Genomic DNA, 20,715 nt, shown 5'->3' on the forward strand with positions numbered 1-20,715 from the left:
TGGTGGGATGAGGTAATTGGGTCACCTGATAGATTTTCGTCTTTTAGCCCTGTGATACACCTCTGGGCTAGATATATTGACGATATTTTGATTGTATGGAAGGGATCTTCTGAAGACTTCAATTAATTTGTAGCCCTCCTTATCGATAATGAATCCATTTACGATTCACTTCGGAATTTGGAGGTAACAAACGTAACTTCTTAGACCTCACAATTTCAATCAACAATCAAGCTATTCAGACTACACTTTATAAAAAAACGACAGCCTCCAACAGCCTTCTCCTCTGGGATAGCGTTCACGCTAGACCACTGAGATAGGGCATATCCATTGGCCAATATCTCAGGGCCACTAGGAATTGTATCAATATGGAGGATTTTAAGATCCAAGCTAAAATCCTGAGACAACAATTTAAAGACAAGGGCTACCCCAATAAAGGCTTAAAGAATGCGTTGGAGAGCGTTGGAGGCTGACATGGATACACTACTGGCTACCAATCAATCTGAAACATCCACAAATCCTCACTTCCCTCCACGCATGATTGCAATGTAAGATGCAGGGTGGGATCAAGTGAGAAGCGGCATTCAAAAGTTCTGGCCTCTACTATTGGAGGATGTATACTTGAAACAAATACTTGGTCATAAAGCTGAAATCACCACACGCAGAGGTAGAAACCTTAGAGACCTTCTAGTTCCGAGTCACTTCCAAATCCAACGTCCCAGTACACATACCTGGTTGAGTACTCCCATCATAGGCTCTTTTAAATGTGTCTGCAAATACATCAAAATACACCAAAGGTTATGGACAGCAATGGAAAGCAGTGTTTTAATATCATGTCATTTTTCAACTGTAATACTGCGGATCTAGTCTACCTACTCACTTGTGAGTGCAGTTTACAATAACATTCAGAAAAACATTCAGACCCTTCAAGACAGAATAAAAGAACATGTTAGGTCCCCCAAACTCACCAAAGAAATCCCTACGTTTTGGGCAGACTAGATGGGTCAAATGGTTCTTATCTGCCATCAAATTCTATGTTTCTATGTGTCTATTGCCCGTCATCTTACCATTTAGGTAATCCACAGGGTCTTCGCTTTTGTGGACTTGAATTGGTGCGACGAGACAAAAGAAGGGGCAATTATGATAGGTACTTGAGACAGCAGAAAAGCTTTTGGATCTATCGGTTAAAAACTCTCCAACCTAAAGGCTTTAATGAAGGGTTCTTATTTGCACACTTTATTTGATTGAATTTATTAAATAATTGTCCTTTAGCACATTATATCTAATGACATATATGTCTCTACAGCCTCAGGGGTAATACCTGACTCAAATATAAATCAAGAGTTACCCTGGATCTTACAATCTTGATAAGGACCACTTTATCTACAGATATTTGTCCCTTACTTCTACAAGGACAATCTGTATACTGATTATTTAACTAACCATTTCTCTATTTAACTAACATGAGGGTGTTTGATGAATTTTGTTATTTTTCAAACTATGTGTTTCTGACTATTTTATATAACCATTTTAACTACATAGCTCACAATAATACAATTTATGAGAATGGTTAAAATAATAACGTTAAATATTCAAGGTTTAAATATCCCTCAAAAAAGACAAGCTTTTCAAGAGTATTTAAAAAAGGAACATGTTCAAATTGCTATGATCCAAGAGACACACTGGCGCAAACAGGATGAAAAAAGATGGAATAGCAGATCCTTTCCCTTAAAAATCTGTTCCTCTAGAGAGGAGGGAAAAAAAGGAAGGAGTTGCAATATTTTTTGCAAAAGATTTAAAAATAAACATTCAATTTATGGAAATAGATTTAGAGGGGAGATTTATCATCCTAGTAGCTACAGTTAATGATGAACTCTTCACCCTAATTAATGTTAATCTGCCCAATAAAAACCCCATACGTCTATTGAGAAAAGTATTAAATAAGGTTGAGAAAGTAGGAGTAGGAATTAAGGTACCGTATTTATTCGAGTATAACGCGCACACGTGTATAACGCGCACCCCTAATTTTCGATTAAAAATCGGTATAAAATTTTATACCGATTTTTAATCTAAAATTAGGGTGCTTGTTATACTCGAATAAATATTTGAGTGGGTGCTCGATAATACCGACCGCCGGGCTCATTACAAGCCCGGCGGTCCTGGGGGGGCGGGCTGCAAGCGTTTACTCACCTCCGTGCAGCTCCTCCAGCTTCCCAGTGTAAATCTCGCGAGACCCGCGGCCAGCTCTGACGACGTCAGAGCTGGCCGCGGGTCTCGCGAGATTTACACTGGGAAGCTGGAGGAGCTGCACGGAGGTGAGTAAACGCTTGCTGCCCGCCCCCCCCAGGACCGCCGGGCTTGTAATGAGCCCGGCGGTCCTGGGAGGTATATTTATTCGAGTATAACGCGCACCCCTAATTTTAAATTAAAAATCGGTAAAAAAATGTGCGCGTTATACTCGAATAAATACGGTATATGCAGGGGACTTTAACAGCATACAAGACCCCTTATTAGACAAGTTCTCTGAAAAACAAACCATTTGGGACAAACAAGTCTTAAAAAATGCAATGACTTTTAACAACTTGATGAAAAGAGAAGGACTATTTGACACTATTTGACTTAATAATCCTGCAGAGAAAGAATTCACGTTTTACTCCTGGCCTCATAATTCGTATTCGCGAATAGATCTGGTCTTTGGAGATGCTAAACTGATAGAAAGCATATATAGAATAGAGATCAAACCAGTAATATGGTCAGATCATGATAGTGTGTGCCTGGAACTAAATAGTAATAGATTAAAGTGCAGTAAGAATACAACCTGGAGGCTAGATGAATCATTATTATTAAATAAAGAATATAAAGACTATATAGATAAAATGACCATATGTTATTTTGAAGAAAAAAATAATGGACAAGTGGAGAACGACACTCTATGGTGTTCATTTAAAGCAGTAATAAGGGGACACTGTATAATGCTTAACAAATTAAAGAAAAAAGAAAAAGGCGCAAATGTACAAGATCTTTACATTGAACTATATAATCTAAATAAGAAAAATAATACAAACCCATCCAAGGAAAATCAGTTAAAAATATATAACATCAAATCTGAGATACAGGAAAAAACTTATGAAAAAATCAGAATAAATATGCATAAACTTAAAATTAAATATTATCATAAATCTAATAGAGCTGATAAAATAATGTTGAATATGCTGAAAAAAGAAATACAGCCAATAAGATTGATAAAATAATAACTAATGATACCATCTCCCTTTTTCCAGAACAGAAAGAGGAAAGCATTTAATGAGTATTATTCCAACTTATATAGTCATTCAGTAACTACTCCTTCAGAAATAATAAAAAATATATTAAATCAGCAAAATTGAATAAAATAACAGAAACACAAGTAAATAATCTAAACAAAGAAATCACGGAAGAAGAGATTAATTTAATAATAGATAGATTAGAAACTCATAAAACTCCAGGTCCGGATGGGTTTGGGAACAAATTCTATAAAATAAGGAAACACCAATTGATAGGTCACCTAAAACATATTTTTAATATTGCAGTTAAAAAGGGCAGTGTGACGAAACCAATCTTGCCACATTGTATTAGAGGAGCCTGGTTGCCCGCCTGCTGCCTTTGGATTATGGACCGGCAGCTAAAGGGTTAATTTTACTGTGCAGAAGGATTTATTTCTCCCTTTCTGCACAGCAGTTCGGTAGATTTCATCTACCGAACAAACAGCCGTTCACCAACCTCCTCAGAGCCGTGGGAAGCCGGCCGGCGTTGTTAATTGGCCACCCAGAAGCTGGAGTGTGCTGCCAATTTACCTCCCTGAAGCTGCGGTTAACCGCAGCTTAATTGCTTGTTAACTTTGTGCCTGCTGTTACACTTTGCGGCCGCTAGGTGGCGCTGTTCTGGAGCTCCCCGGGCAGCCAGCGCTTTTCTGCCCGGCTTTCATGCACCAAAATCGGACACTTTTACGTGCAGGCACCGCTGAACCTCCAGCCCCTGGTTCTAATTCGTATGGATTTGGTGAATGCAGGGAATTCGGTAGTTTATGTTTTATGTGAACTGTAGTAACCCAGATAGCCTGCCATGGAGCCTGTTCGTATAATTAAAGACTTTGGCTCCATGGCAATTAAAATGTATTTGTGTGGTCTGGGTGCCATTCACCTAATAATGTGCACCCAGACCTGAGCTATCTGGGGATATGTTACATGTCTGTGTTTTGTGTATAAAATGTGTCTGTATGTATTTTAAAGTGATAGTCTGTTTCTGTGTCACCATGTGCATAATGGAGTCTGGCCTTTGTCCTGGGAGATAATTGAATTACTTCATTAATTATCTCCAGGACAGAGAGGAGGAAACCAAGATGCATTATGGGACAGTATTGTGGCTGTGTGTACGAAAATGATACATGTCTGTCTGCTGTTTCAGTCTTCCATCTGGTCCCCTAGGGGAGTGTCCACCAGGTGGGAGACCTGCATAAATACAGGGGCAGGTAGCCCTGAATAAACAGACCACTGCTTGACCCTCAACACGGAGCCTTGTCTCGTTCTTGGGGGGATTCACTGTATGCTGATAGGGACTGACTGCCAGGAGTGTAAGCCGCTTGGGAGCTTTTCCTGTTCGTCTGCTAGCAGCAATTCGTGAGGTTCCAGTTCGGGAGTTTGGAGTGCTACCTTATTCCCTAGTATGCAGTTCGGGAGTTTGGTGCATTCACCTATATCCAATTCGTGAGTTTTGGTGCTTTTACAGTAGCTGTGCCTGTCTGTGAAAAGGGGATTATCGCCTAAACGGATTTTTCCCCTTTTATGCTGAAACGGTCCGTAACAATTGGTGGCAAGCGGCGGGATCGTTCCTACAGCCAGAAGGACAGCTACAGGAGACACCATCGCTCTGGATTTTACAATTTGAGGGCAACACATGTCTCAGTACAGCGACCCTGACAGCACCAGCATGGAACCAGCAGTGGAGTTCGATGAGGGTGACATGCACGAACGAGATGCAGTACGCAAAGGCATCTGGTACCAGGCACTGGGTATGGTGGAATACCAGCAGGACGGGAGATTCCCCAAGGAGGAGCAGCGGTTGCAGAAGCGAGTAGCCCTGCGGATGCCCTTCCTGGGAGAGCAGCCCCTGGAGGAATGGGTGAGGGAATTGGAACACCTAGTATGGCAGGAAATGTGGCTGGAGGATGCCTACCAGGCGCTCTGGTGGTATGAAGCTCAGTACCTGCCCTGGACAGCCGAGCATTACAAGTCAGAGGGAGACGAGTTTGATGGTCCTGGCTTGTTATGGGAGACTTTTGCAGAGCCTGAGTTTGGGAGCGCTACACAAGCCCGGTTCCAGGATCTCTTTGAGTGGAGGGAGAGCAGGTATGACTGGGACGACACTCATAAGATTGAGCAAGACCTGGTCCACTTGGTGACCCGGGAGATGGAGCTGGAACAGGGCTACCAAAATCTGTTCCACTCCAGTGAGAAGGCTCAGCAGGGAAGCGCAGACCCAGATCCAGACCCCTTCAGCTGGGAAGATATTGTACAGTTTTACTGGGAAGAACCCCAGGTGGCCAGTGGAGATGGGACCGAGGTCTCTCCACCGGTCCTGCAGGGAATTGGGAGCCCAGTCTCCATTCCCCAGCGGCAGTGTAAAGTGCAGGGAGAGGAGAGCAGTGTCCTCCCTCCCCAGCGGCAGGCTGAGTTACAGGGGGCAGAGGTAGTTGTTCCTGCCCCCCAGCAGCAGAGTGATATGCCAGGAGGGCAATGTGAAGTGCAGGGAGAGGAGAGCAGCCTCCTCCCTCCCCAGCGGCAGGCTGAGTTACAGGGGGCAGAGGTAGTTGTTCCTGCCCCCCAGCAGCAGAGTGATATGCCAGGAGGGCAATGTGAAGTACAGGTAGAGGAGAGCAGTGTCCTCCCTCCCCAGCGGCAGGCTGAGTTACAGGGGGCAGAGGTAGTTGTTCCTGCCCCCCAGCAGCAGAGTGGTATGCCAGGAAGGCAGTGGGAAATACAGGGAGAGGAGAGCAGTGTCCTCCCTCCCCAGCGGCAGCGTGATTTTTTGGGAATTGGGAGCCCAGTCTCCATTCCCCAGCGGCAGTGTGATGTGCCGGGAATTGGGAGCCCAGTCTCCATTCTCCAGCGGCAGTGTTATTTGCCGGGAATTGGGAGCCCAGTCTCCAGTCCCCAGCGGCCGAGTATCCAGCAGGGAATAGAGAGCCCAGCCTCCTTTCCCCAGCAGCAGGACTCTGTATTGGGAGGAGAGACAGTCGGTCTCCCTCCGCAAAGACTGGAAGTATGTATGGGAGAGGAGATTGTTACCACCTCTCCCCAGCAGCGGATCATTAATGGGCAGAGTGTTATATCGGGAGAGGAGCTTGTTACCCCCTCTCCCCAGCGGCAGCTTAATGTACCAGGGGGAGACTGTAAACCCCCCACCGGTGCAGATGGGACCGTGGTCTCTGCACTCACCACACAGGGGATAGGGACGGTCGGTCCTACCCCCCCACGACAGAGCTGTGTATCCAAGGGGGAGACAGTCCGTCTCCAGCAACCAGGCTCCAACCAGACTACTCCGGTGGTAGTGCTGGCACCAGGACAGAGTACCGCTGGTCTCTGCCCACTCAGCAACCCACCAAGGCAGCCTACCGGTCCCCTACACAGCCGTGGTGAGGCACCTGGACATGGTCAAGATTCTCCTCTACCCAGGTGTAGTAACCATTTATTGTGGGTGGGCTGTACTGTTTTTTCTGCTTTGTGGTGGGCTGCTGGACTAACAAGGGCACTGACCGGCAAGAGGTCAGGTACCCTGTTAGTCTTTTTGGAAAGGGGGAGAGATGTGACGAAACCAATCTCGACACATTGTATTGGAGGAGCCTGGTTGCCCGCCTGCTGCCTTTGGATTATGGACTGGCAGCTAAAGGGTTAATTTTACTGTGCAGAAGTATTTATTTCTCCCTTTCTGCACAGCAGTTCGGTAGATTTCATCTACCGAACAAACAGCCGTTCACCAACCTCCCCAGAGCCGTGGGAAGCCGGCCGGCGTTGTTAATTGGCCACCCAGAAGCTGGAGTGTGCTGCCAATTTACCTCCCTGAAGCTGCGGTTAACCGCAGCTTAATTGCTTGTTAACTTTGTGCCTGCTGTTACACTTTGCGGCCGCTAGGTGGCGGTGTTCTGGAGCTCCCCGGGCAGCCAGCGCTTTTCTGCCCGGCTTTCATGCACCAAAATCGGACACTTTTACGTGCAGGCACCGCTGAACCTCCAGCCCCTGGTTCTAATTCGTATGGATTTGGTGAATGCAGGGAAATTCGGTAGTTTGTTTTATGTGAACTGTAGTAACCCAGATAGCCTGCCATGGAGCCTGTTCGTATAATTAAAGACTTTGGCTCCATGGCAATTAAAATGTATTTGTGTGGTCTGGGTGCCATTCACCTAATAATGTGCGCCCAGACCTGAGCTATCTGGGGATATGTTACATGTCTGTGTTTTGTGTATAAAATGTGTCTGTATGTATTTTAAAGTGATAGTCTGTTTCTGTGTCACCATGTGCATAATGGAGTCTGGCCTTTGTCCTGGGAGATAATTGAATTACTTCATTAATTATCTCCAGGACAGAGAGGAGGAAACCAAGATGCATTATGGGACAGTATTGTGGCTGTGTGTACGAAAATGATACATGTCTGTCTGCTGTTTCAGTCTTCCATCTGGTCCCCTAGGGGAGTGTCCACCAGGTGGGAGACCTGCATAAATACAGGGGCAGGTAGCCCTGAATAAACAGACCACTGCTTGACCCTCAACACGGAGCCTTGTCTCGTTCTTGGGGGGATTCACTGTATGCTGATAGGGACTGACTGCCAGGAGTGTAAGCCGCTTGGGAGCTTTTCCTGTTCGTCTGCTAGCAGCAATTCGTGAGGTTCCAGTTCGGGAGTTTGGAGTGCTACCTTATTCCCTAGTATGCAGTTCGGGAGTTTGGTGCATTCACCTATATCCAATTCGTGAGTTTTGGTGCTTTTACAGTAGCTGTGCCTGTCTGTGAAAAGGGGATTATCGCCTAAACGGATTTTTCCCCTTTTATGCTGAAACGGTCCGTAACAATTGGTGGCAAGCGGCGGGATCGTTCCTACAGCCAGAAGGACAGCTACAGGAGACACCATCGCTCTGGATTTTACAATTTGAGGGCAACACATGTCTCAGTACAGCGACCCTGACAGCACCAGCATGGAACCAGCAGTGGAGTTCGATGAGGGTGACATGCACGAACGAGATGCAGTACGCAAAGGCATCTGGTACCAGGCACTGGGTATGGTGGAATACCAGCAGGACGGGAGATTCCCCAAGGAGGAGCAGCGGTTGCAGAAGCGAGTAGCCCTGCGGATGCCCTTCCTGGGAGAGCAGCCCCTGGAGGAATGGGTGAGGGAATTGGAACACCTAGTATGGCAGGAAATGTGGCTGGAGGATGCCTACCAGGCGCTCTGGTGGTATGAAGCTCAGTACCTGCCCTGGACAGCCGAGCATTACAAGTCAGAGGGAGACGAGTTTGATGGTCCTGGCTTGTTATGGGAGACTTTTGCAGAGCCTGAGTTTGGGAGCGCTACACAAGCCCGGTTCCAGGATCTCTTTGAGTGGAGGGAGAGCAGGTATGACTGGGACGACACTCATAAGATTGAGCAAGACCTGGTCCACTTGGTGACCCGGGAGATGGAGCTGGAACAGGGCTACCAAAATCTGTTCCACTCCAGTGAGAAGGCTCAGCAGGGAAGCGCAGACCCAGATCCAGACCCCTTCAGCTGGGAAGATATTGTACAGTTTTACTGGGAAGAACCCCAGGTGGCCAGTGGAGATGGGACCGAGGTCTCTCCACCGGTCCTGCAGGGAATTGGGAGCCCAGTCTCCATTCCCCAGCGGCAGTGTAAAGTGCAGGGAGAGGAGAGCAGTGTCCTCCCTCCCCAGCGGCAGGCTGAGTTACAGGGGGCAGAGGTAGTTGTTCCTGCCCCCCAGCAGCAGAGTGATATGCCAGGAGGGCAATGTGAAGTGCAGGGAGAGGAGAGCAGCCTCCTCCCTCCCCAGCGGCAGGCTGAGTTACAGGGGGCAGAGGTAGTTGTTCCTGCCCCCCAGCAGCAGAGTGATATGCCAGGAGGGCAATGTGAAGTACAGGTAGAGGAGAGCAGTGTCCTCCCTCCCCAGCGGCAGGCTGAGTTACAGGGGGCAGAGGTAGTTGTTCCTGCCCCCCAGCAGCAGAGTGGTATGCCAGGAAGGCAGTGGGAAATACAGGGAGAGGAGAGCAGTGTCCTCCCTCCCCAGCGGCAGCGTGATTTTTTGGGAATTGGGAGCCCAGTCTCCATTCCCCAGCGGCAGTGTGATGTGCCGGGAATTGGGAGCCCAGTCTCCATTCTCCAGCGGCAGTGTTATTTGCCGGGAATTGGGAGCCCAGTCTCCAGTCCCCAGCGGCCGAGTATCCAGCAGGGAATAGAGAGCCCAGCCTCCTTTCCCCAGCAGCAGGACTCTGTATTGGGAGGAGAGACAGTCGGTCTCCCTCCGCAAAGACTGGAAGTATGTATGGGAGAGGAGATTGTTACCACCTCTCCCCAGCAGCGGATCATTAATGGGCAGAGTGTTATATCGGGAGAGGAGCTTGTTACCCCCTCTCCCCAGCGGCAGCTTAATGTACCAGGGGGAGACTGTAAACCCCCCACCGGTGCAGATGGGACCGTGGTCTCTGCACTCACCACACAGGGGATAGGGACGGTCGGTCCTACCCCCCCACGACAGAGCTGTGTATCCAAGGGGGAGACAGTCCGTCTCCAGCAACCAGGCTCCAACCAGACTACTCCGGTGGTAGTGCTGGCACCAGGACAGAGTACCGCTGGTCTCTGCCCACTCAGCAACCCACCAAGGCAGCCTACCGGTCCCCTACACAGCCGTGGTGAGGCACCTGGACATGGTCAAGATTCTCCTCTACCCAGGTGTAGTAACCATTTATTGTGGGTGGGCTGTACTGTTTTTTCTGCTTTGTGGTGGGCTGCTGGACTAACAAGGGCACTGACCGGCAAGAGGTCAGGTACCCTGTTAGTCTTTTTGGAAAGGGGGAGAGATGTGACGAAACCAATCTCGACACATTGTATTGGAGGAGCCTGGTTGCCCGCCTGCTGCCTTTGGATTATGGACTGGCAGCTAAAGGGTTAATTTTACTGTGCAGAAGTATTTATTTCTCCCTTTCTGCACAGCAGTTCGGTAGATTTCATCTACCGAACAAACAGCCGTTCACCAACCTCCCCAGAGCCGTGGGAAGCCGGCCGGCGTTGTTAATTGGCCACCCAGAAGCTGGAGTGTGCTGCCAATTTACCTCCCTGAAGCTGCGGTTAACCGCAGCTTAATTGCTTGTTAACTTTGTGCCTGCTGTTACACTTTGCGGCCGCTAGGTGGCGGTGTTCTGGAGCTCCCCGGGCAGCCAGCGCTTTTCTGCCCGGCTTTCATGCACCAAAATCGGACACTTTTACGTGCAGGCACCGCTGAACCTCCAGCCCCTGGTTCTAATTCGTATGGATTTGGTGAATGCAGGGAAATTCGGTAGTTTGTTTTATGTGAACTGTAGTAACCCAGATAGCCTGCCATGGAGCCTGTTCGTATAATTAAAGACTTTGGCTCCATGGCAATTAAAATGTATTTGTGTGGTCTGGGTGCCATTCACCTAATAATGTGCACCCAGACCTGAGCTATCTGGGGATATGTTACATGTCTGTGTTTTGTGTATAAAATGTGTCTGTATGTATTTTAAAGTGATAGTCTGTTTCTGTGTCACCATGTGCATAATGGAGTCTGGCCTTTGTCCTGGGAGATAATTGAATTACTTCATTAATTATCTCCAGGACAGAGAGGAGGAAACCAAGATGCATTATGGGACAGTATTGTGGCTGTGTGTACGAAAATGATACATGTCTGTCTGCTGTTTCAGTCTTCCATCTGGTCCCCTAGGGGAGTGTCCACCAGGTGGGAGACCTGCATAAATACAGGGGCAGGTAGCCCTGAATAAACAGACCACTGCTTGACCCTCAACACGGAGCCTTGTCTCGTTCTTGGGGGGATTCACTGTATGCTGATAGGGACTGACTGCCAGGAGTGTAAGCCGCTTGGGAGCTTTTCCTGTTCGTCTGCTAGCAGCAATTCGTGAGGTTCCAGTTCGGGAGTTTGGAGTGCTACCTTATTCCCTAGTATGCAGTTCGGGAGTTTGGTGCATTCACCTATATCCAATTCGTGAGTTTTGGTGCTTTTACAGTAGCTGTGCCTGTCTGTGAAAAGGGGATTATCGCCTAAACGGATTTTTCCCCTTTTATGCTGAAACGGTCCGTAACAATTGGTGGCAAGCGGCGGGATCGTTCCTACAGCCAGAAGGACAGCTACAGGAGACACCATCGCTCTGGATTTTACAATTTGAGGGCAACACATGTCTCAGTACAGCGACCCTGACAGCACCAGCATGGAACCAGCAGTGGAGTTCGATGAGGGTGACATGCACGAACGAGATGCAGTACGCAAAGGCATCTGGTACCAGGCACTGGGTATGGTGGAATACCAGCAGGACGGGAGATTCCCCAAGGAGGAGCAGCGGTTGCAGAAGCGAGTAGCCCTGCGGATGCCCTTCCTGGGAGAGCAGCCCCTGGAGGAATGGGTGAGGGAATTGGAACACCTAGTATGGCAGGAAATGTGGCTGGAGGATGCCTACCAGGCGCTCTGGTGGTATGAAGCTCAGTACCTGCCCTGGACAGCCGAGCATTACAAGTCAGAGGGAGACGAGTTTGATGGTCCTGGCTTGTTATGGGAGACTTTTGCAGAGCCTGAGTTTGGGAGCGCTACACAAGCCCGGTTCCAGGATCTCTTTGAGTGGAGGGAGAGCAGGTATGACTGGGACGACACTCATAAGATTGAGCAAGACCTGGTCCACTTGGTGACCCGGGAGATGGAGCTGGAACAGGGCTACCAAAATCTGTTCCACTCCAGTGAGAAGGCTCAGCAGGGAAGCGCAGACCCAGATCCAGACCCCTTCAGCTGGGAAGATATTGTACAGTTTTACTGGGAAGAACCCCAGGTGGCCAGTGGAGATGGGACCGAGGTCTCTCCACCGGTCCTGCAGGGAATTGGGAGCCCAGTCTCCATTCCCCAGCGGCAGTGTAAAGTGCAGGGAGAGGAGAGCAGTGTCCTCCCTCCCCAGCGGCAGGCTGAGTTACAGGGGGCAGAGGTAGTTGTTCCTGCCCCCCAGCAGCAGAGTGATATGCCAGGAGGGCAATGTGAAGTGCAGGGAGAGGAGAGCAGCCTCCTCCCTCCCCAGCGGCAGGCTGAGTTACAGGGGGCAGAGGTAGTTGTTCCTGCCCCCCAGCAGCAGAGTGATATGCCAGGAGGGCAATGTGAAGTACAGGTAGAGGAGAGCAGTGTCCTCCCTCCCCAGCGGCAGGCTGAGTTACAGGGGGCAGAGGTGGTTGTTCCTGCCCCCCAGCAGCAGAGTGGTATGCCAGGAAGGCAGTGGGAAATACAGGGAGAGGAGAGCAGTGTCCTCCCTCCCCAGCGGCAGCGTGATTTTTTGGGAATTGGGAGCCCAGTCTCCATTCCCCAGCGGCAGTGTGATGTGCCGGGAATTGGGAGCCCAGTCTCCATTCTCCAGCGGCAGTGTTATTTGCCGGGAATTGGGAGCCCAGTCTCCAGTCCCCAGCGGCCGAGTATCCAGCAGGGAATAGAGAGCCCAGCCTCCTTTCCCCAGCAGCAGGACTCTGTATTGGGAGGAGAGACAGTCGGTCTCCCTCCGCAAAGACTGGAAGTATGTATGGGAGAGGAGATTGTTACCACCTCTCCCCAGCAGCGGATCATTAATGGGCAGAGTGTTATATCGGGAGAGGAGCTTGTTACCCCCTCTCCCCAGCGGCAGCTTAATGTACCAGGGGGAGACTGTAAACCCCCCACCGGTGCAGATGGGACCGTGGTCTCTGCACTCACCACACAGGGGATAGGGACGGTCGGTCCTACCCCCCCACGACAGAGCTGTGTATCCAAGGGGGAGACAGTCCGTCTCCAGCAACCAGGCTCCAACCAGACTACTCCGGTGGTAGTGCTGGCACCAGGACAGAGTACCGCTGGTCTCTGCCCACTCAGCAACCCACCAAGGCAGCCTACCGGTCCCCTACACAGCCGTGGTGAGGCACCTGGACATGGTCAAGATTCTCCTCTACCCAGGTGTAGTAACCATTTATTGTGGGTGGGCTGTACTGTTTTTTCTGCTTTGTGGTGGGCTGCTGGACTAACAAGGGTACTGACCGGCAAGAGGTCAGGTACCCTGTTAGTCTTTTTGGAAAGGGGGAGAGATGTGACGAAACCAATCTCGACACATTGTATTGGAGGAGCCTGGTTGCCCGCCTGCTGCCTTTGGATTATGGACTGGCAGCTAAAGGGTTAATTTTACTGTGCAGAAGTATTTATTTCTCCCTTTCTGCACAGCAGTTCGGTAGATTTCATCTACCGAACAAACAGCCGTTCACCAACCTCCCCAGAGCCGTGGGAAGCCGGCCGGCGTTGTTAATTGGCCACCCAGAAGCTGGAGTGTGCTGCCAATTTACCTCCCTGAAGCTGCGGTTAACCGCAGCTTAATTGCTTGTTAACTTTGTGCCTGCTGTTACACTTTGCGGCCGCTAGGTGGCGGTGTTCTGGAGCTCCCCGGGCAGCCAGCGCTTTTCTGCCCGGCTTTCATGCACCAAAATCGGACACTTTTACGTGCAGGCACCGCTGAACCTCCAGCCCCTGGTTCTAATTCGTATGGATTTGGTGAATGCAGGGAAATTCGGTAGTTTGTTTTATGTGAACTGTAGTAACCCAGATAGCCTGCCATGGAGCCTGTTCGTATAATTAAAGACTTTGGCTCCATGGCAATTAAAATTTATTTGTGTGGTCTGGGTGCCATTCACCTAATAATGTGCACCCAGACCTGAGCTATCTGGGGATATGTTACATGTCTGTGTTTTATGTATAAAATGTGTCTGTATGTATTTTAAAGTGATAGTCTGTTTCTGTGTCACCATGTGCATAATGGAGTCTGGCCTTTGTCCTGGGAGATAATTGAATTACTTCATTAATTATCTCCAGGACAGAGAGGAGGAAACCAAGATGCATTATGGGACAGTATTGTGGCTGTGTGTACGAAAATGATACATGTCTGTCTGCTGTTTCAGTCTTCCATCTGGTCCCCTAGGGGAGTGTCCACCAGGTGGGAGACCTGCATAAATACAGGGGCAGGTAGCCCTGAATAAACAGACCACTGCTTGACCCTCAACACGGAGCCTTTTCTCGTTCTTGGGGGGATTCACTGTATGCTGATAGGGACTGACTGCCAGGAGTGTAAGCCGCTTGGGAGCTTTTCCTGTTCGTCTGCTAGCAGCAATTCGTGAGGTTCCAGTTCGGGAGTTTGGAGTGCTACCTTATTCCCTAGTATGCAGTTCGGGAGTTTGGTGCATTCACCTATATCCAATTCGTGAGTTTTGGTGCTTTTACAGTAGCTGTGCCTGTCTGTGAAAAGGGGATTATCGCCTAAACGGATTTTTCCCCTTTTATGCTGAAACGGTCCGTAACAGGCAGATTCCCAGAAGAAATGCTTAAAGCAAACATTCTACCTATACTGAAACCAGGGAAAGATCCAACTAAAGTTCAGAGTTATCGCCCAATATCACCAATAAATGTAGATATTAAGATATTTTCTGTGATTATTGCTAGCAGATTAAAAGAAGTTACGAAACAACTAATCCATCCTGATCAAACAGGTTTTATCTCAGACAGAATGTCAGGCAGCAATATTAGACGCTTGATAGATGCACTAGATATATCACAATGTAAAGAAAGTCCCATGCTGATCCTGTCTTTAGCTGCTGAGAAAGCCTTTGACAGGGTAAGCTGGGACTTTATGAAGTTTACTTTAGAAGAACTAGGCATACAGGGATGGTTGCTTGAGGCAATTTTAGCTTAATATAAAGATCCAACGGCGAGAACAATTGGCCCTGGCATATGCTCAGACTGGTTTAAATTGAACAACGGGACCAGACAAGGCTGCCCGTTGTCCCCTTTACTGTTTATATTAACTATAGAGGTTTTAGCTAACAGAATTAGAAACAACGAAAATATTAAGGGATTCATAGCAAGTCAGAAAGAACTGAAAATATCTCTTTACGCTGATGATACTATTCTATTTTTAAGTAATCCGTCAACATCAATACCAAATGCAATGTCAGAAATTGAAATATACAGTGCAGTATCAAATTACAAATTAAATAAAACAAAATCAATCGCTATATATATATCAATATGTCGAATCAAGAAATAGATTCCTATCAAGAAACATACAATTTTACTAAAGCTAAAACGTTCCCATACCTCAAAATTAGCAAAAAAGTAGAAAACTTTATGCGAATAAACTTTATGGATCTCCTAAAAGAAACTAATAAGAATCTGAAAGAATGGAGAAAATTAGAAGTATCTTGGGGAGGAAGAATAAATATTTTGAAATCATACGTTTTGCCAAAATGGATTTATATGTTTAGAATGCTCCCATTATAAATCCCGAATGCATGGTTAACAATGATTAACAACTCTTTTTCTAACTTTGTATGGCGAGCAGGGGCGTATTAGCCGCAAGGCAAACAAGGCATTTGCCTTGGGCGGCATTTTCCAGGGGGCGGCAAAAAACGCCGCCCCCAAATGCCCAAGCTGGGCTGGTTGCTGGGCGGCCGGCGAGGGAGCTCTTCCCCTGAGCTCTCTGCTCAGCTCCCTCGCGCGCCGCCCGCAGAGTGAGACTGGGAGCCGGAAAAAGACGTCATATTCCGGCTCCGCCTCCCAGCCTCACTCTGCGGGCGGCGCGCGAGGGAGCTGAGCAGAGAGCTCAGGGGAAGAGCTCCCTCGCCGGCCGCCCAGCCTGCCCGCCAGTGCCGTCCTGCAGCCACTGGACCACCAGGGAATGGGAGAACCCCCCCACCCCCAGCATTCCCAAAGGTAGGGGGGGGGGGAGTAAATAAAAAATAAAATAAAATGTGTTAATGTGAGTGTGTGTGTGTGTCTCTGACTGTGTGTGTCTGTTAGTGTGTGTGTTAGTGTGTGTGTGTCTGTTAGTGTGTGTGTGTCTGTTAGTGTGACTGTGTGTCTGTTAGTGTGACTGTGTGTCTGTGACTGTGTGTCTGTGACTGTGTGTGTGTCTGACTGTGTGTCTGTTAGTGTGTGTGTCTGTTAGTGTGTGTTTGTAAGTGTGTGTCCGACTGTGTGTGTTTGTTAGTGTGTGTGTCAGACTGTGTGTTTGTTAGTGTGTGTCTCACTGTGTGTGTCTGTTAGTGTGTGTGTCTCACTGTGTGTGTGTCTGACTGTGTGTGTTTGTAAGTGTGTGTCCGACTGTGTGTGTTTTTTAGTGTGTGTGTCAGACTGTGTGTGTTTGTTAGTGTGTGTGTCTCACTGTGTGTGTCCGACTGTGTGTGTCCGACTGTGTGTGTGTTTGTTAGTGTGTGTGTCCGACTGTGTGTTTGTTAGTGTGTGTCTCACTGTGTGTGTCTGTTAGTGTGTGTGTGTGTCCGACTGTGTGTGTTTGTTAGTGTGTGTGTCTCACTGTGTGTGTCCGTTAGTGTGTGTGTCCGACTGTGTGTGTTTGTTAGTGTGTGTGTCCGACTGTGTGTGTTTGTTAGTGTGTGTCTCACTGTGTGTGTCTGTTAGTGTGTGTGTGTCCGACTGTGTGTGTGTGTGTGTGTGTCCGACTGTGTGTGTCTGTTAGCTAGTGTATGCGTATCTGTCAGTGAATGTGTGTGTATTTAGAAGGCGGGGCAGGGGGGAAGGGATGGGTGGGGGTGGCGCGCGCGCGCGGGGGGGGTGTCTGAGTTTTGTCCTGCCTAGGGCAGCACAAAACCAAGATACACCACTGATGGCGAGGGAAAAAAAACTGAATTAAAAACGAAGTACAATCAAGAGGAATAAAGAAGGGAGGCTTAGGATATCCAAATATAAGGAAATATTATGGAGCTGGGATTATTATGCACGTTACGGCTGGTCAGATAAAACAAAATAAAGAGGAAGTATGGTGGTGGTCAGAAGTGGAATCTAGCCAATTAAGAGATCCTCTAGACTTAGTCTGGAAAATAAAAAAATGCAATTTATCCAGATCATACATCTTAGGACAGATTACTCCAATATGGCAAAAAATAAGGAAAAAAATTGATTTAGTTGATAAAATATTTGATTTTCAAAACTTAGATATAATTGAATTAAACATGGAGAATATTTCCTTAAAAGTATGGAAGGAAAAAGGAATAAGTACTTTAAAAGATCTGACCAAAGACGGTAAAATCAAACCCTATAAAACGTTGATAGAGGAGTTTAAGCTCTCTGCTAAAGATGTATATACTTACCTCAGGGTAAAACACTTTTTGGAGAAAGTTGAGTTAGTAACAATGGGTAAGATGTATGATATCTTAAAATCAATATTATACCAGAATAAAACAAAGCAGCTGTTCTCTAGTTGTGTTAGAATGTTAGACCCAATGAATGATTCAGTCTTATCCAGTGCTATTAAAAAATGGAACACTGAATTAAAAATAAATATAGAAATAAATGAATGGTTAGCTACTTTACAAAAAATTAATAAATATGTCCACTCCTTTACATTGATAGAAACACACTTCAAGTTGGCCTATCAATGGTATATGACGCCAACTAAAATAGCTAAATTTGATACATCCATGGACACAAAGTGCTGGAAGTGTAGAGAGGGAAAAGGAAATTATATCCACATGTGGTGGTCATGTAAACAAGTGATCGTTATATGGCAGTGGGCTCAATTTATCATCCATACACTGTGTGGAGTAAAAATATTCCTAAAACCTGAAACAATGCTATTACACTACCAATGGGCAAAATTAAATAAAATAAATCAATTCTTAATTATTCATTGTTTAACAGCCTGTAAAATAATAATAGCAAGGAACTGGAAGGGAGATACCGCATTTAACATTAAATTAATAACAATACAGTTGATTTACCAAATTAAAATGGAGAAGGATCACTGCAAGTTTCTGAATGATAACTTGAGCCTATGGGCAAACTGGGAAAAAAAGATTACTACAAATGTAATATTGATACTGTGGCGGAACCCACCTCGCCACTGGGCATTGGAGGGGCCTGGCTGCCTGCCTCTTACCCGCTGACTATGGCCCCTGGAAAACTGGTACATTTAAAGATTTATATTTGGGCTTGTTATACTGTATATTGCTGCTACTGGCCCTTTTAACAGCATCTATGGACACATTGGGACTTTTGGGACTACTGTCCCTTTAAGACTGTGAAGCATACTCTAGTGTACTGCCTGCAATATTATATATGTATTTATATGTTAAGTTTATCCTGGGTGATTTGTATGCAGCATTCAACTGATTGTTCGGTAGAATCACTCCATTCAGTATATTGAGTGAAACTACCGAACAACCAGACCACCCAGGAATGAGTGTGCCTCCAATTACCGTTTGCAACAATGTTGCAAACGGGTAATTGGCAATCAGTGCAGTGTGGTCTGTGTCCTCTGGGTGGCCGCCATTCGGGAGCCGAACACGTGGCGGCGGCGGCGGTGTTTTGCCGTCGAGTGTCTGGAACTGAAAACGGACACTCGACTAGGCAAGCACCGCTGAGACCTCCAGACTTCCAGGATTTCGTATAGAAACTACCGAATGGCCCACCGTTCGGTAGAAAGAACCCCTCAAACAAGGGAATTCATTCAAACCCTCTCCAGGCTCTATAACACAGGCAATTCGCCTGTTTTCATTCCCTTGTTTGTGACCGACCGCAGGGCCAAAATGCATGGAACTGTTTTCGGATACTTTACCCATGCGGTCGGTCAAAACTTTGCCTGCTCATAACTCCCGAACCCCTGGTCCGATCTGGGTGATTTTTGAGTATGTTGCTCACCCAGATCAGGGCTATCAGGGGATACCTGTTTTAGGGGTGTATCATATGTATTTGGGGTACATCCAGGAATTGGGGAAAAGTGTGTACTGTATAATTGGGTTAAGTGTTAATCTAAGGGGAGGAAAGGTGTGGGAGGTACATCCATGTGATTGGTCAATTTCATCCTCCCCCTGGGAGTGTCCTGTATGTACCTGTTTGTGAATAAAAGCCAGGCTGGATGAGCCAGTCCAGAGTTCCTGTTTAACCCTCAAAGTGATGTGTCGTCTCATTATTGGGGGGAAGGATTTATTGCATGCTGTTCCAGTTGACTGCTAGGAGTACAAGCCTATTCGTATGGTTCCTATTCAATGGTCTACAGCATTCATATGCTTGGGAGAAATTAAAAGGTTTCTCGGATTTGGTGATTGTGGTGTCTGCCAGAGTGCTTGGAGTCCTCAGGAAGCACTAGGAGCATCCTTTAACGGAGGTACCGAGTCGGGGTGCCAGGTGATCCGTTACAGATACCATTTGAAATAAGAAGTAAAAGTTGGAAGTATGAAGAGCTCTCGTGGGGGGGTGGGTTGTTTTGTGTTCTTGTCTTTTTTTTTTTTTTCCTGTCTAAGTGTTTATGTGTATGAATATGAATTTGTATATACATTTTTGTACAATTAAATTATGGTGATAAATTCAATAATAAAAAGAGAATAAAAAAAAACAAAAACAATAATACATTAACAGACTTTTTTGTCAACTTTAGGACTACATCTCTATATAATTATCATTGTCAACTAAACAATACAACAACTCAAAGATTGTTATTCAGCTTTAATAAGCTTTAGGATAACATGGTAATTCACAATGTTCCAATTTCAAACACCTAATTTTATACTATGTGTTCCAATCTAGGATTTAATGTGACCGGATTTAGCTTTCACTAGACTGACACTCATACAATCATGCCAGTCCGATAATTTCAATACACTATTAGGTCTAAATATAGACTAATAGCTGAACTACACCTTTGGTATTACTGTACAATATTACATCTCTGTATATCTTTTTAATGATCAAACAATTTCTCTCTGTAACTAATATATACCTATTCAATAATCCCCATTGAGGGTATTGGAAGGTTTGTTCCTGTGGCGAAACCAACCTCGCCACTGGGCCCTGGAGAAGCCTGTTTGCTAGCCTCCTACCTACTGACTATGGCCCCTGGGTTATTTTGGGCATATTGTACTGTATATTGCTGCTACTGGCCCTTTTAACAGCATCTATGGACATATTGGGACTTTTGGGACTACTGTCCCTTTAAGACTGTGCTACATATTCTAGTGTACTGCCTGTAATATTATATGTGTATTTGTGTGTTAAGTTTAACCTGGGATATGTATGCAGCATTCAACTGATTGTTCGGTAGAATCACTCCATTCATTATACTGAGTGAAACTACCGAACAACCAGACCACCCAGGAATAAGTGTGCCTCCAATTACAGTTTGCAACAATGTTGCAAACGGGTAATTGGCAATCAGTGTAATGTATTCTTTGTCCTCTGGGTGGCCGCCATTCGGGAAACAAACACGTGGCGGCGGCCATCTTAAACTACCGAACAGCGGTGTTTTGCCGTCGAGTGTCTGGAACTAAAATCGGACACTTGACTAGGCAAACACCGCTGAGACCTCCATACTTCCAGAAATTCGTATGGAAACTACCGAATGACCCGCCGTTCGGTAGAAAGATTACCACAAACAAGGGAATTCATTCAAACCCTCTCCA

The 20,715-nt window shown here is 46.8% G+C and overlaps 1 protein-coding gene across 1 annotated transcript in view; it reads right to left on the reverse strand.

Annotated features, from left to right (window-relative positions):
- Positions 1-20,715, reverse strand: part of LOC134601580 (serine protease FAM111A-like) — a 75,755-nt gene that overhangs the window by 23,041 nt on the left and 31,999 nt on the right. The window contains exon 2 of the mRNA XM_063446103.1: positions 729-767. Within this exon, the coding sequence (XP_063302173.1) occupies positions 729-767 (39 nt within the window). The remainder of the gene's footprint in view (positions 1-728; positions 768-20,715) is intronic.

This window comes from Pelobates fuscus, chromosome 3 (assembly GCF_036172605.1).
Source record: "Pelobates fuscus isolate aPelFus1 chromosome 3, aPelFus1.pri, whole genome shotgun sequence".
Lineage (NCBI taxonomy): Eukaryota > Metazoa > Chordata > Amphibia > Anura > Pelobatidae > Pelobates > Pelobates fuscus.